Source organism: Myotis lucifugus, unplaced genomic scaffold (assembly GCF_000147115.1).
Source record: "Myotis lucifugus unplaced genomic scaffold, Myoluc2.0 scaffold_9, whole genome shotgun sequence".
NCBI lineage: Eukaryota > Metazoa > Chordata > Mammalia > Chiroptera > Vespertilionidae > Myotis > Myotis lucifugus.
In genome coordinates this window covers 4,612,027-4,630,068 of record NW_005871057.1, presented here as the reverse complement: position 1 = coordinate 4,630,068, position 18,042 = coordinate 4,612,027, and the positions used below count along the sequence as shown (strand labels likewise).

Here is an 18,042-nt window from a genome sequence, read left to right as displayed (position 1 = left end):
CCGGGTACATGCCCTTGACACCCTAATGACATGACCATGGCTAATGAACATACATTTATATTTATCCTGGATAAGTAACTAGAAGTAGATAACTGAATCATAGTAAGTGCAGATTTAACTTTGTAGAAAACTGTTATCTTGTTTTTTCAAGTAGCTGTGCCATTTTCCATTCAACCAGCAATATTTGAGAGTTCTAGTTGTTCAACATTCTTGTACTTAAGTATTGTCAGTATTTTTTAAAAAACTAGACATTCTAATAAGTGTGTAGATGTACCTAATTATGGTTTTAATTTCAATTTTTCCCTAGTGACTATGTTGAGTATCTTTTCATATTAGCCACCCATATATCTTCCTTGATGACATGCCTGTTCAAACACATTACCCAATTTTTAATCAGGTTGTTTTCTTATTATTGACTTTGGAGAGTTCTTTATGTGTTCTGGATATGAGACCTTTATCAGCTATGTGTTTTGCAATTATTTTCTCCCAGTCAATTCGTGTTTTTATTTTCTTAACAGTGTTTTTCAAAGAGTTAGTCTCTACCACCCTTTTATTAAACTACAATTTTAGTCTATCCTTTTTCAGTTTCTAAGCTCTCAGGTTAACAATTCGCACCAATTCCTAATGAGCAAATTATAATATAACTTTTGAAAACTTATGGGGATAGAAGATAACCAACTTTAAAGATAGCATGCTTCTATATACGATTTATTTAAATACTATAACAATCAGGAATTCTCTTGGCTGAAAGTAGCAAAAAGTCAAAGTTTAGTGGCTTAAACATATAGGACTATTTTTGTTGTTGTTGCAAGTTGAGAGAAAGGCAGCTGCTTGCCAGGATTCATTATATTTACACGTAGGATAAGAAGTAGAGAAGGGAAAAGAACAGAACTTGTACCAAGAGAGGAAAACTTTCCCAGAAGTCTCTCCGCTACTTTCAATTGAATTCTCATTGTACAGAACTGGGTCATAGAACCAGGCAATGCTCAGCAGAGCTGGTTGGGTTAGGAGGGCCTACCTAGTGTCTTCCTCACACAGCAACTACAGCAACTTTTATTTATTTATTTTATTTCTTTAATATATTTTCATTTCAGAGAAGGGAGAGAGAGAAACATCACTGATGAGAGAGAACTGTTAATCTTCTGCCTCCTGCATGCCCCCTACTGGGGATTGAGCCTGCAACCCAGGCATGTGACCTGACCAGGAATCGAACCAGTGACCTCTTGGTTCATGGGTCGATGCTCAACCACTGAGCCACACCAGCCAGCCAATCAATTCTTCTTACGAAGTGTGGATGAACTTCATGTCCTAGGAGATTTCTTCCCAAAAGATCAGGGCCAAATAATGTAGAAAAAATTAAATAATAATAATAATTACCCCAATTATATTAATGTAAGGCTTAAACGTAGATCTATTAGTCAGCATAACCTTTATGCTTTCTTCAACATCATTCTGCGTCCAGATTCTACCCCCATTCTTACTATTTCATCTAAAAATGAATGGTAACTTGAGCCCATAGTTGGTATGTTGCTCTGTGTTACTAGTTTTAAGGACCTCTTACTTTACTTGTCTTTGTTCTGAATACTTTTTGTCTATGAATTCTGAGTGTGTCAAGAACAGTAACATACCTACCAACATGCAAAGAAAAGATAGTTATCCTGGTTTTGTGGAATATTGATTTGGAAAACTATTTTGAAAGTGTTACATAGATTCAAGAAGTAATTTTTATCACATATTTTACAGATAGAGCTATATATAATGGTAAAATATCTTTACCAACAAAGTAATTTTTATAATATATAGAAGAAAAATAATTATGCGTTTCTATATTTGATAAACATGGACAGCCAAATTTAAAACCTATGAATAAAAGTGATTGCCTTGTCTGCCCCAAACTCCATCCTTTACCCCTTAGCCCCTGCCCTCCCCCCCCCCCCAAAAAAATAGGAAGGATTTTTGGCCCAAGGCATCAGGATAATTGATTCAGATCTATTTCACTTTGTGATAGGGAATTTTTGTATTGCAATGAAAATGTATCATATTGTCTGCAATGAAAGAGTTAATATTCTTAATGTTCTTACACATTCTTTTTTTATGTGAACATTTTAGGTGTATCAATATATGCATGAAACGATAACTGTTAATGGCTGTCCCGAATTCCGTGCCAGGGCCACAGCAAAGGTAAGGCTTGAGTAACTTTAAAAATATACTTAACCCCAGTGATCTAGTAATTGATTGTGCGCGTGTGTGTTTCAGGTATTCTCGTGTGTACACTGTAAGAGAATTTAGACATCAGTGGCAGCCCAGAGTCTAGAACCAGTACTACTTCCCAGGTAAAAATCCTAATGGAAAATTGAACGTTTCTGCTGCTTCTGTAGCTTAAGAAAGGAGAATGATTTCATTAAACTCACTAAATGTCCATTTGGCACAAGCAAATCTACTCACTCATTGTATGAAATACTACTTGGTTTTCTAACACATTCCTCTGATCCAAAAAAACCTGTTCCCTATTCAGTGCAAGAAGATTTATTTGAACATGTCTAAAGATCTGACTTAAGTTAATAATTGAGAGAACTCACCTGATACCCAACGATGATCGTCCATGTATTCAGCTGGGCAGTGGGTAGCTGAAAGAATGTGATGCTGACCTAAAGGGAAGACCTGTCACCTTTTGTGGTAGTGACCACATTTGCTCTGTAAAAACTTAAATCCAGATATTACAGAGGCCCTACTAATGGAAATGTTCCAGCAATAGAATCAGGAAATTATCTGGAAAATAGACCATTAGGAAATGAGAGTTAAAAACTAAAATTGCTAATGCAGTTCTTATTTTACAAATACAGAAATATTATAATACATATACACTTGCTTTTTAAAAGCTTTTCTGTTTTTAATAGTGTATAAGAAGTAAGAACTGGTGAAAACAATTAGAATTTTTCATTTAAATTTTTTTTGTGTTACATCATCTCTTGTTTGATTTTCCTCCTATAACTGAACACTATAGATTTGTCAGTGTGTTTGTTTGTTTTTTGACCCAAACCAAAAGAGGATACTATTATCATTACATCATGCTTTGCTTGTACTGAAGTGGAACACACACAGAAAAAATGATCCCTCCATGGTTTAATTAAGAGGAAAGTGAATTATGTAGCGTTTTACCATTCTCATTTCTTATTCATGTAGAACAGCAGGATAGCAGCATAATGTTGCAATAGCACAATATTTTCTGGTTGTTTCTGGGCTGTCTGCATTGCATCCATGTCAGCCATTAAATCTATGCATGACGACAAGGTTTGCATGAGCAAATGCATGGAGCTGAAAACAAGCCATTATTTCCATATCATTCACTATCTTTCACTAAATGCAGACAGTAGCATAATGCTGAATTGATGTGATAATGCTGTGTGTGGAAAAGAATGTACAGTAGTTGCAAATCAATATTTTTATAGTGTTGAGTGAATCACTTTATAGTAGGCATCGAATCAACTGTGTTTAAGAAAGGTTAATGGAGGTGGAAAATAAGCAGGCAGAGAATATTTTCTTGATAGAAACTACATCATTGCTTTAATTTTATTTCCATGAGGTGTCAGGACTAATGGTAAGTTGTTTCCTTCAACTTATTTTTAAAAATTAATAGTAATAAATTTTAAAATACAATAATATCCATATTATATGATATTTTTACAGCTAGGTATAAAACCATAGACCAGTGGTCAGCAAACTGCAGCTCACGAGCCACATGCGGCTCTTTGGCTGCTTGAGTGTGGCCACGAAGTTTCAATCGCACTGTACGTGCACGCCCGCACGTGGTATTTTGTGGAAGAGCCACACTCAAGGGGCCGCAGTTTGCCGACCACTGCCATAGAATTTTCATTGTGCCTACATTGCTACAGTAGTTGAAATATTAATGTAAAATGTCAGGGGGGAAAGAAGACCTCTGTGCCAGAGAAGAGGACCTCTAAAAATAATCCTATATAATAAAAGGCTAACATGCAAATTGACTGAATGGCAGACCGACCAGTCACTATGACGTGCACTGACCACCAGGGGGCAGACGCTCAATGCAAGAGCTGCCCCCTGGTGGTCAGTGGACTCCTACAGGGAGAGCGCCACTCAGTGAGACGCCAGGCTCAAGGCTGGTGATCGCAGCGGTGGTGGCGAGAGCCTCTTTCACCTCTGTGGCAGTGCTAAGGATGTCTGACTGATGGCTTAGGCCCACTCCCTGTGGGTCTAAGCCTTCAGTCGGACATCCCCTGAGGGCTCCTGGACTGCGAGAGGGCATAGGCTGTGCTGAGGGGACCCCCCCACCGAGTGCACAAATTTCGTGCACCGAGCCTCTAGTATGACATATTGATGTGAAATAATAATCTGTTTGAATCTATTATTTCATTATAGCTTTTATTTTTTTTAGATATCCCCCCAAAAAACACAAAAACACCAAATGTGCTAAGGCAAAATTGTAGATATATTTACCAGCTTTATACATATAAGTGCTCCTCAGTGTATTGAATAAACATTTATGAAGATTTGTGTGCAAGCACCAGCTTAGACTGTGTGTCATACAAAGAAGTGTAAGCCACAAACTCTGCCCTTCAGGTGCCCATAGTCACCATGCATACATACAATTATAGTATATGTGCCATATGTGGGTAGCATATGGACCAATCCTATTTTGAGTGCAAGAATAGGAGGAATTCCATATGAGGTAATTGGGAAAGATATTTCTGTAGAAGGGAAATTATTATCATTATGGATACTGTCTAGAAAGCTGGAAATAGCTGAACTTGGCTTTACCAAGGGAAAGGAATCATAAATGACATCTAAATGAAGAACACCCCTCCATTTTGTGCTCTTTCCTTCACAGGAAAAATGCCATGAAAATATGAGGAGTTGCCTGACCTCCCCACTGCAGAGCATAGGATTAGCCTTCCTTCCCTCCTTCTACTACCAAATTACCATCTTGTCTTTCAGGCAACAGTTGCAGCTTTTGCTGCTAGTGAAGGCCACTCCCACCCTCGGGTAGTCGAACTGCCAAAGACTGATGAAGGCCTTGGTTTTAACGTGATGGGAGGAAAGGAGCAAAATTCTCCCATTTATATCTCTCGCATCATTCCTGGAGGGGTGGCCGAAAGACACGGAGGCCTCAAAAGAGGAGACCAGCTGCTATCAGTGAATGGAGTGGTATGTTCATAACATAACCAGAAGTTTTCTCCTTAAGCACATTCTCTCTCCCCTTACCCCCTGCCCCTGCTGTTACTGAAGTTGTGTTGATACCCTGGAACAAATCATAATTTTGTGTCCAATCAGCTTTCTAAGCATTGATGGATATTAAACTAGCAAAAACAGTAATTTTACAGTTTTTATGTCTCATTTCATCTTGTCCAGATGTGATCATCCCTACTGGTAGAATTTCTCCCATATTTACTTTAATTGAATTAATGGTTAGAAGAACATAATAATTTCCAGGCACTCTTTATTCAATTTACTATAAACAAATACATTTAAAAAATAAAGATAAAACTCTTCACCTTATATATTTTATTTTAATTAAAGAGGAAGGATAATTTTCATATACATAATAATATATATGGGAAATGGCAATGCACAGGTAATTCTTTAAGCCAAGTGTGCAGCGATAGTATAATAAAAATACGTCAGCTTCCGAATGTTTGATTATATTATCTATTATTTCCTATATTTATTTATTTATTTTCACATGAAGTTGGAGTAAACTAAAGTAAGTAACATTTTAAAGTAAAAGCAGGAACATACATTTTTTTCATAACCTCATATTATTTGGATGCCATTACTTCCACATGTAATAATGAGTTGCCAAAGAAATAGTTTATTCTAAAATGAATAATTTTATCCCCATAACTGCTACCTACATCAAAAACAAATAACCTAAAAGTACACATTTCAGAAGTATAAATAGGAACATGTCGATGGTTACCTTTCTATTAATCTAAAATCTTTTTCTTAAGAATTTAAGATTTTAATAAATAAAATAGATTTGTGTGCTTTTTTGTGGACAGATGATTTCTGCTTAGACTACCTAAAATAAAATTCATTTAAAAATGCAATATTTTATTGGTAACTATGGAGGAAATTTTTCTGTACTTTTATCTTGTGTTTTATTTCTTTTTTATTTTTAGCCTGACTAGTAGTTTTATAGAACCCAAAACCATTCAACTCTGCTGGTCTCTGATGTGCTTCAAAATCATCAACCCATGAATATTTTATGTCATTTCAGCATTTGAATTCTAAAATTACCATTTCATTTACTTTTCTCTATGTAACAATGCTTTGAGATGAGCTTTTTATTGACCTGTAGATAACTGTGACTTTTTCAAAGCTTGTTTCAACTGATAATTTTAGAGTCAAACTCTAGTAGACTACTCGAGAGCTTGGTCATGTAATTATGTCACAAAGTAATTAATCTGTGCCTCAGTGTATGAATTTATAATTTCTCTGAATATATTGGGTAGATAGAAAGAAAGTATAGATTTTAAAACATGAAAAGTACAAAATGGGACCCAAAATATATTAATAGTAACTGTAATTATATAAAGCAATAATAAATACATATGAAATCACTTTAATAGGTAGTTGACTTCTAACTATCAGTCAAGGTGAACTAAAAAGTCTTTATTTAACCCATACAATTGCAGTGAACACATCTGTAGGCTTTTAATAATTATTCATCCATTTCTGGCAATGACCAGGTGGGAGGCTTTAAGTGGTGGTGGTGGGTGAGGGGATTGGAGGAATGAAATCAGACACATAAGACTCTACCACCCAATATCTATATGATTAAATTAATGTCCCCTAAACTTGAATTTCCTAATATGGATAAGGGGAGTAGTGACTTGAAGGGTGCTGATGAAGATTAAAATAAGACAAAATGTCCGTTGAGAAGTGTCCAGTGATCATTTGGTCACACACATCTTTGATAGATAAGGGTGGTTACTAACGCAGGTTGAAGAACGTTAGCAATCCTCCTATTATCATCCTAATGCTAATTATGTTATAAGTAAGCCTTAGACCAACTTCTGCTAAACTTAGAGGCATATTTTAGCAAACATTTATTAGCAAAAAAAGCCTAATAGATTCATGCAACCTCTTCCATAAGTTTGTTGAAATCGTAGGAAGGTTTATGCCACTAATTTTGCCAATGAGAGAATGCACTTCTGCCATATTTTTTCTAATGAGCAAAACATTATTTGTTCATTGAAATAGGTAAAACAAATGCTTTTATAGTAGCCAACCTCTAAAGTGTTGCCTTTCTGATATAATGCTTTCTGACCACCTTGGATTGGTTAAAAAAGCTTCTAAATTTGGAGTTTAAGATATTGCACTTCCATATAATCAAGCCACATATTATAAATGATCTATTTTAAAATATTTAAAAGTAAGTTATATACATTTTAACAATGTCTAATATTTATCATATGTTCATCAAGAGCTAGTTTTCCTTCTGTCAATGCAAAACTGCACGGCCCAGTGGGCTTCCCATAGTCACACAAAGAGTGGTTAATTCAAGGCAAAGTTCCATTTAGCATGCTTGATAATGAGTCACTAATTTCACCAATGAGAATGCACTTCTGCCATATTTTTGCTAATAACACCAATCTAGGAGTCTTTTTAATATAAATAATTCCAGTCAAACAGAAATATTTAATGAAAAAAATTTACTCTGTATTGAAAGGGCCAAGGAAGAAAAAGAGAGAAAATATTAGCAAATGGTCAAATTATTACTGTTTACACTTAAAATAAGAACCATTTGGGGAAATTAATATGGAAGATTTTCAGAACATGCCATTCTAAACTGAGAGCACATTCTGGAACAGCATGATTTGTAGGGCTGACGCAAACCTTAACCGCTTCAGGACCCTAGGGGAAATTTCCTAACGCCCTACTTAGAAAGTAAAGAAATTATTCCATAGATCTTTAAACATCTGAAAAGATAAAGCATCTTAGAAGTCAAAAAGAAGGAAACTCATACCAGCTCAGCTTTCATTAGGAGAATTTTTTTTTACTATCCCTGAGCTCCTAACAAAATTTCCTATGAGATTTTTACTAATGAGACATTGAATCATCTAATGCATTTTTATAGAAAATCAGAGGCCTTTTGTGTATGGCTGCTGCTAAAGTCAACTCTCAGAAAAACTTAGAGCTGAATTCTCAATATAAATTTAACATTAACAGGAAGTGAAAATGTTACAGATAGAATTGATAGCTACTTAATGATCTCCTATTCACCCTTTTATGCCCAAGTATTTCATCAAGAATTTTGAGAAAAGACTAAAGGATTTTTTATAAAGGCAACAGCTGAGGTGGAGCCAGTAAATACTTTAAGTGATAGAATCCAGATATTAAAAAAAATCTCAATAGCATGGCACAGTAGGCCTAATTGATTAAGAATCTACATGAAGTCCTGCTCTTACACCCAGAAAACTAGCTACCTCTTTGCAGAATTAAGGAGAAATGGCTAAACATCATAACATGGAAAAAAGACAAAATGCCTGGGGGATTGCCATTGATTTTAAGAAAAATATGAGGCAAGTTGGGGAAAACAAAAACATGTTAATGTGATTGTAGGGGCCATGACTACAAATATTGTGCACAGATATGGGATATTAGTCCAGCTCTTGAACATGCTGTTCAGCTCATAGCTCATTGTGCTACCCAATCCTGGTTCCTTCCTTATGAAGAACAGTAAGCTAGTTCAGAAATGGGCAGTCCTGCATACGATGAACATGTTAAAGAAGGACTTGAGCTGTTTAGGATAAAGAAGAAAACATTAAGGGAGTGATGGCTGTCTTCAGTCTTACTCCACTGTGTGAGGCACCAGATGGCAGAGCCAAGACCAGTGGGTAAGTCACAAGGAAGGCAGATTTCAGCTTATTAGAACAGAGCTTTTAGACACTTAGAGCTCTATAAATATGGAAAGACTGAATCATGAAATAGTATGTGTCCTTCATTTGATGTTTTATTCAGAGATTAGAAGACCACTGGCAAGAATATTTCAAAATTTGTGCACTGTGTAGAGCTAGAACAGTTGGCCAAAGTCCATTCTAACCCTGTGACTCTGATTCTGTGTCTTCAGATGAGATTTTGTCGATACTGCCATATACTCCTACACATACACACACATACACACATCTCCTTATACAGGTAAGCAGGCTCCACCTAGTTTCTATGCACACAACTGAGACATTTTTCCTGAACAGAAAATAGAAAGGGTATAAATATACTACAGTATAATACCTATTATATTTTGTATTTACTTAGTACTCTAAAGGGAGAAAGCCTAAAAGAATCAACCTGCATATGATATCCTACTGGCACTGAGGGAAAAAGGGCAGGTGGGAAGCAGGAAGCAGAGGACGAAAAGATAAAATAAAATCACAGAACTTTAAAAATATGTCATAGAGAAAGGAGGCCTTCATTAGCATCTGAAATCCAAGCACCATTGGTAGGAAAATTGCAGTTAAATTCACCCAGCTCTGTAGTTAATCCTAAATAAAGCCATCGATACAGTGTATGCACAGTGCTAATTGATTTTTAAGCATAACAGATGAATGAGCAAAAATTTAGGGATGGAACAGAATAAATTGTTTTCCTGGAATCTGGCCTTTTTCCATTTTATAAATATCTATGCCAAGTTAAGAGTGAGTACTCACAGCTCAAATTATTTATGCAGGAAGACTGTCAGGTGTGGCATGAGGATGGAAAAAAAACACTTAGAATTCTGGATTTGAGTGCTATGAAGCTACAGCACATCAAGAGGAAATGTGTATGAAAAATCTTATTTCTCTTTTATCTAAACAAAGAGAAAAACACAAATAAGGTTTTTTAAATTGCTCTGAAATACTGTAAGATTTCTGTGAAAATGTAAGCTCCATTTTAAAATGCCTGCAGTAATTTTTTTGTTCATTGCCTTGTCTTTAGTCTTAGAACAGTCCCTGAATGTAGTGGAAGCGCCATATGCATTTTTTTTTAAACTCAGGGCACCACTGTAAGCACTTTACATAATGAATTTATGATTCCCCCATAATGATCTTTTGTGGTAGGTGCTATTATTGGCTCTCTCATTTTACAGATGAGGAAACTGAGGAAGAGAGAGACCAAGTAACTTGTCCTAGGTCACACAGCTTCTGAATGACAGCTGGAAATTCTAACCCCGGCAGTCTGGCCTTATTCATAATAATTGAAGGGTAAATAAGTATCTTAGTCATTGCTAAATTAGTATTTTCATATATGGTATAGAAAAGATCAAGGTGTCTTCAGCTTTATAGGTTTGCATAAGAGCATTTTTGGTGGGGAGAGGGTCTATTGTTTTTCTCAAATTCTCATAAGAGGCTATGACCTTTAAAAAGTAGAGAACTAGTCTTAAAAATAGTCACATCTTGAGAAAAGGAGATTTCTCGAATCCAAATGGCTCAGAATAAGGAGAGGGCATGACGATTGAATTGTTCCATGCCTGCCTAACTCATCACTCCACTTTGTGCCAGGAACCAGAGTGTGGCCTGAACAGCCAGGTCGCCCTGATGCACACTCACTCTCCAGGTCCACTTGACTTAGAGGGGAGCACAGGCAGGCATAAAGAGGGGGAAGGCAGAGCCTCAGCCCTGGGCTGCCCCAGAGGCCTGGGTTGAGCACCCTCACCTCAGTTCTAGGCTAAGGCCTCAAGTAGAGCAATTCTCCTCACATTCTCTCTCTGCCTAGGAGTCATTTCCAGATTCTTTACCTTTTTTTGGCATCTGAATGGGAGATTTAGGGGTTATAATTAAATAGAAGTGAAGACTGGAATTTCAGGTAAATGTTGAACATTTTTGTTCATTGAATGGCATCATGTGATACTCGATTCACAATTGTGAAGGAGCCAAGACAAGTACAATTAGGTTGTTTTATTTCATTCACCTTTGGAATGGCACAAACAAGGCAGCGTAATCCAGTATATTTTGCAACACTAAGTAGGTGGCATTGAGTCCCCTTCATTCTGAGTTGGCTCAAGACAAGAGTCCTTTTCATTTAAAAAGTGGAACAGGGAGATATTGTGCTATCCTAAAAGAACAAGTAACAAGAGCTCACCGGCCAAAAGTGCTACATTCTCACCCTGTGATTTCAGCAGCAGGAATGAGCACCAGGTATATTACTTCTCAGATTAGCTCTCAGACACTGTTAGACCAACTTGAGCTTTGAGCAATACCCTGAGATTGTGTTGATAAAATTGATTGAAAATGTATCAGTGTAAGAACACACTCACATCTAGCCCGTGTAAAAGGACAAATCTCTAGATGCTAGAGAGCATTCCCGCACATGGGGTCAGACTGGCCTATATCTCCATTTAGGTTGCTGATAGTAGATATTTGATTACTCAATTTAGTTGCTGGCGCAGTCTTTTTCATAGTTATTACCATCATTTTTTTTTACCATTTGTTGTTTGTGTTTTCCTCATTTTGTGCTATTTTCACAATGTTTTTGTTCATTCAACAATTATTTGTAGAGCAATTATTATGTGATAGCTGCTGAGCTAAGCCCTGGGTATAGATGGTGAACAAAACAGAAAAGGTTACAATCCTCTTGGAACTTTTTGCCTGGTAGAAGGTAAGAAAATGATGATGGTAATAATAAGTATATGAATATAAGTGTATATGTAACTGGTGATATATCCACCCTGTGTCCTACCCTAAAGAAAATCCCCCAGTGATTCAGTTCAGTTCTACATTGGTCAAATAATGAAATTTTTTACTCCTCATGTGTATTGAGTTTCTTATGGCTGATGTGACAAATAACCACAAACTGGGCTTAAACAATAAAAAACAAATGTTCTCTCTCAGCTCCGGAGGCCAGAAGTCAGAAATCAGTTAGAGTGACCCAAACCCAAGGTGCACGGGACTGTGCTCCCTCCAAAGGCTCCCGAGGAGACTTCCTTTCTTGCTTCTTCCAGCCACTAGTGGCTGCCTGCGCTCCTTGACTTGTGGCTGCCTCACTCATATCTCTGCTTCCACGGGAACATTACCTTCTCTTCTGTGTGAAATGTTCCTCATCTTCCCTCTGTGGGCACCCTTGTGATTGCATTTAGGGCCCACCAAGATAATGCAGAATAATATCCTCAAAAGCCTTAACTTAATCACATCCGCAAAGACTCTTTTTCCATATAAGGCAACAATTACGGTTCCAGGGAATAAGATTTGATGTCTTTGAGGGCCATTGCCCAGCCTTCTACAATGTGTTTATATCCTAAATCCAGAGGGCGTACAAGTGTCCAGGGGGACCAGTTGTCCACAGTTCCTGGGCACATGGTTTTCCACTGTAAGGATAGCATGTGCTGAGTATTTCCACCTACTCCAGGTTCTGACAATGCAAGTTCCTTCTTCCCTCCCACTTTGGGTACTTTTATCTTTATAGTCAATGAAGCCCCTCAGCCTCATCTTCTTCCTTCCCCCAGCCCCAACCCTGTCTAGTCTTTGGATGGTGAAAAAATGAAAACATTTCTTTCTACCTTACAGCTAAAGGCTTTCAACTAATTTTGAGTCTTTTTTTGTTGTTGTTGTTCCAGGTGTGGGCTGAAGGAAGCAATGAGGGAAGGGAAATACACAAAGAATACAAATTTATACTTCAGGATGTAACACTGTCTTATAATTCAATGCTATGACAACACTTAAAGGGGAAGAGGGAGAAGAAAATAAGGTGTTATGTAAAAGAGTAAGAGGCACTACCATTAACAGTGTTAGGAATGGCCTTTTTGAGCGGTGACCTTTAACCTGAGTCTGGGGGCAAGGAAGAGTCAGTCATTATCAGAAGAAAGAGCTTGTGAGAAGGTCTCCAGCTAAGGAAGTTCATGACTTGCCTTGTAGGAGTGGTTGAAGGAAGAACAGAGTGACGGGGCATGGAGAGTCAGATAAGATAGCTGAAGAGTTGGTTGGGAGCCAGATGAGGCACAGTCATACCACAGTCATATAAGTGCTACAAAAATGTCTATTTTCTTTTAAATACAAAAGGAATCTTAGTGTTGTCCAGCAACTCTTAAATCTGGTGATACGTTAAGAATTTCTAATACCTTTATGACTGTTCATTAAGAAATGAAAAAACATTTTTCTCTATTTCAGTAATTATTGTTATTATTTCTATATTGAAGTGTTTTTATATACTCTAAACCATGTCACTAAGTTCTGACATCTAATAACTTTAGGAGCCATTTCATATTAGTATTGATACGTTCAATAGACATTAGAAAACTTTTTATTGTCAATTGATATTTACAACATTTCAAATAAAACATTGCTTTTATTTGAGTTCTTATAGTTTCTGAGGAATTTAAGATATTCTAACCATAATATGATCAGTTACTTGTTGAGACTCATTTCATTGTCCATAAAGCAGAAATAACAATACCTTTCTCAAAGTGCTACTCTGCAGATTAATTGAGAGAAAGCATGTGAAAGTATCTGCCACTATGGTGGGTACTATTTAAATTACAATATATGTTCATTGCTATTAATTATTATTATTATTAACTGTTAATATAAATTCCTTTCCTCTAAGGTAGATAATATCCTCCTCCTATCTTATAATTCCACCTGCATATAGACTTCTATTCTCAGCTTAGACTAAGTTATTTCCTCTGCTCTCTGTTTAACTTCAGGAGACAGTAAAGTCCCCCATTGAATATTTTAATTCAGAGGCAGTTGAATCCCACTTATTAGAAGGTATTGACAAGTCCTTGGATTTTTTGGCATCTTTACATCTCCAAAACTAATGTAACGACACCTGTTCTATCTATTTTTCCTAACAGGGTAAAAGAGAGAATTAATAAATATAACATTGGCAAAAATAACTTATCTTTTCACAAAACACATTCCTGTATATTATTATTAAACAGCTTTTTTTTATCACGCTCCTAGATGGGTCTTTCTATATTTACTATTGTGACAAAGTCTCAATGTACAAAAGCAGGAAATGTAAATACTATAGTAATCATCCTTTTAATGTTGGCTGAGAAATATGTAGTTCATCTCAGGAGAAATACAGTGTTTGCCTTTAAATTCTTTGCTAGGTCAAGTTCTGGCATCATTCGTGCTTTGTGGAACTTACCAAACCCAGTTACCAGTTACTGTTTTAACCATTGATGGAGAAGCCAATTTCTATTGCCTAAAAGCTATGCTTTATGATTCAGTCGATGCCTAACTTGATTGAGAAGGAACATTCTTCTAACTTATTCAGCATAGGCCTATAGACTGCCGGCACGCACCTAAAGCAGAGTTAGAATGTTGTTAATTTGCCACAGCTGCGTAAGTATACCTAATGAGATGCAAACCAAGTTAAACCTGAGTGCATACAGTTATTTATAATGGATTTCGATCTCGTCGTCTTCTTGATTTTTCTCAAATAGAAAAAGAGACTGATACAAAGGGAACTCAAATAATATGTCATAAATTAAGTGTGCTTCCTGGGAGGTTCATGTGAGATGCCCACACTCTAACTCAGCTGTAAGGTGCTGCACCTCAGATGTGGGAAATGCAGGGAGAGAGTCACAGTTGTGGTGCAGAACCTCACCTTTCTTAGTGCAGCCAGAGGGCAAGGCCAGTTTTAAGAAGTTGTATAATACTGATACAGGCTAATATAGCAATTTAAGAATATATATACACACACACACACACACACACACACACAGTATATATACATATACATAATAAAAAAGATTCAAATATGTGCCGAGCCAGCTCAGCCAAGGGTTCAAAAGCCTGAGTGAGGGCGGTGAAAGGATGAAGAAATGGCAGACAAAGAGAATAAGCTGGGTCTAGGTCAGTGATGGCGAACCTTTTGACCTCGGCGTGTCAGCATTTTGAAAAACCCTAACTTAACTCTGGTGCCGTGTCACATATAGAAATTTTTTGATATTTGCAACCATAGTAAAACAAAGACTTATATTTTTGATATTTATTTTATATATTTAAATGCCATTTAACAAAGAAAAATCAACCCAAAAAATGAGTTCCCGTGTCACCTCTGACATGCGTGTCATAGGTTCGCCATCACTGGCTAGGTGGATCTTCTGAGGCCACAGAGAGAGATCCAGAGGCAAGCTGAGCCTTTATTTTATAGCCAGAGGTAAACAAGGTAATGGTCACCATAGTTACAATGTTCTTGTGAGTTTCGCTTGTTTTGGCAGCACTTGCTGCTCCTCCCACAGCCCATTAGCTACCCAGGAAGGATCTAGGGAGCGTCATAAGGTCAAGCCTAATTATGCTAAGAGGGCTGTGCCCTCTAAGCTGGGACTTGTTTGTGGCTTTGCCAACAGGTCAGTCCGAGGCTTAACCCTATAGCCATGCCCTACACAAATGAATAAAAAAAAACTTATTTAAAAATAATAAAACCTAAATCAAAATTTAAGAAAGAAGTTGTGTGATATGGCACTTTGAACCACAGGCCTTCCCTCCTTGGTTTTCCCTTTTTTCTCATAGACACAGACTCATTAGTTGGTAATTTTTATCACTGTCGACTTTACTCTAAAATGTAAATTACATTCCATCCCTTCGGTGGCACCTAAACTCTTCTCAAAAGAAGTCATATTTCTATTCATAGGTGTGTGACTATTATCAGCAACTGTGTAAATATAGGAGAGCTTAAGTTTTAAGAATGTAATTTTGAATACAAACCCAGGCAGAGACTATCTCCTGGAGTTAAAATATGCATATGTTTTCATTATTTTTTTTGAATTTAAATCACTGCAAGGCTGGTATGCATCAGATTTGATCTCCTAGCACTTGCCTAGCCTGGTTCATCACCCAGTACCAGCATCTCAGCTCAGCCTTTTCATTCTGAGCTTATTGCCACGTATGCACTAGTCATTATGTATTCAGAAATATAGTAAAATGTGATGTTAGAAAAGTTGAGGATTCTAGACTCTCTCTGAGCTACTTCTGAAAGCCAAGGAAGTGTGATGTTGCACTGGTTTTGGTTTTGCAAAGGGCTCTCCTTGAAGTAGGAGGATAAAGTTGACTACTGTGTGTCCAGGAGGAGATTGTACAAAAGAGTGGAGATGACCAAGTGGGAATTGTGTCCATCTCAACAGGAAATGCCGCCTTGCATTCTAGCCAGTTATTGCCATTGGGGAAAGCCAACAGTGTTGACAGATAATTCAGAATTAAAAAAAGAAAACAACACAAAAACCTTCTGGTTTTGTAGAGGATATGTAGGATCTTATAGGTTAAATAGTAGTCATCCAGGGAAATGTCAGAGTGAGTGGGTTGGTGCTAAAATACTCCAGATAATGTGGACAACATGTGCACTAACATATAAGAAACAGCATGATGTGTAACTGATGAGTAAAGCAAGGAGTGGTGGTATTGAGGTTGGAGGGATGGACAGGGCCTCCTGAGCCATGAGAAGAAGCCTGGACTTGCCAGTTGCAGGTGGTAGGAAATGTCAAACAGAACATGGCTTTGTTCTGGTGAGTTCCAGCTTGTGGGAGTGTAGAAGTGGAGGAAATCTGAAGGTGGGGAGACCAACTAGGATTCTCTTAGGAGTTTTGGAGGGACATGGTGAAGGTCTTAACTGGAAGTAAAGGAATTAGGATGGAGAGAAAGGAAGAGATTTGAAATTATTTTGGAGGTAATAGTGTTATAACTGAGACCTCATGATTGATTGGATGTGAGATAAAGGAAAGGGCACTACCAAGGCAGTCCCAAGTTCCTGGTGTGGATCCCATCTCCTGTTGATACAGGAGAAAAGGAAGTTCAGGTGAGAAAGTGAGGCGCTTCATACTCAGCAGTTTGTGGTGTCTGTGGGTCATCCAGGTGATAGTGTACAAGATAGAATGGTTTTATTTGGTTTTGGATAAGGGCATAGGTTTTAATTTAGTTTTATGGGTGTTAATTTAAAATGAATTAACTGAGTTCTAGCAAACTGACAGCATTTGAAAGAAGAAAACTTAAGAAAAAAAACTTCTACTATGTAAACTTCTCACCAAATTAATAATTTGTCTTAATCAGAGTTTTTATTAATTGGTAGTAGGGATAATGCAAAGCTATATGATGCTAGTTATCAGATCACACATCAATCATTTTATGGTATTGATATGGGCAGCTGTTAGAAATATGACTTCCTCTGGTTGTATTAAATATAATTTTACACATATTTTAAGTGTTCCACAAAGAAGCCCAATCACTTTAAACCTGTGTGGTCTTTAATAAATGTGTTTATTTTTTAAAGAAAATCATCAAGCATTTAATTATGTGCAACTTTTAGTAGGCATGTTTGATTACCCTGTGAATAAAACAAATCAAATAGAATCGTTATGATTCCTGCGATGCACTTGTAATTATTTGTAGGAATACAGGGACTTGAGTCAGACTTGTAACTTGAACTACCCTTGTTGGATTACTCGACCTAGATCTCCGCATGATTATCTGCTTTTATAGATTAGCTGTGCAGTTATTCCACCAATCCCTTAGTTTGAGAGATATTAAATAGGCAGTAAGCTGACAAAGTATACATAAATGACCTGTGTCTATAGCATGTATGTGTCCAAACAAGTTTAGATAACATTTCCTGGACATAGTCTTCAGATTCACTTATTCATTCAAAGAGTATTTTTTTTTAATGTTGGATTTTCTTTTTTTTAATATATTTTATTGATTTTTTTACAGAGAGGAAGGGAGAGGGATAGAGAGTTAGAAACATCAATGAGAGAGAAACATTGATCAGCTGCCTCCTGCACACTCCCTACTGGGGATGTGCCCGCAACCAAGGTACATGCCCTTGACCGGAATCGAACCTGGGACCCTTGAGTTCGCAGGCTGACACTCTACCTACTGAGCCAAACGGGTTAGGGCTCAAAGAGTATTTACTAAACATCTATAGCGTACCAGGAACTATTTGAAGCAGTCAGGATTCTCTGATTGAGAAAAATAAAAGAAAGATTCTTTCCTTCATGGAGTCTATATTCCAGTAGGGTAGATAAGCAATAAACAAAACAAATAAGTAAATACATTTAATGTTAGATGGTGGAAACTACTAAAGAAAACATAA

General features: G+C 37.0%; 1 protein-coding gene across 1 annotated transcript in view; it reads left to right on the top strand.

Moving 5' to 3' along the window:
- The window catches only part of LIN7A (lin-7 homolog A, crumbs cell polarity complex component), a 135,435-nt gene that overhangs the window by 93,952 nt on the left and 23,441 nt on the right, over positions 1-18,042 (top strand). The window contains exons 3-4 of the mRNA XM_006083968.3: positions 2,110-2,181; positions 4,972-5,181. Coding sequence (XP_006084030.1) covers positions 2,110-2,181; positions 4,972-5,181 — 282 coding nt within the window. The remainder of the gene's footprint in view (positions 1-2,109; positions 2,182-4,971; positions 5,182-18,042) is intronic.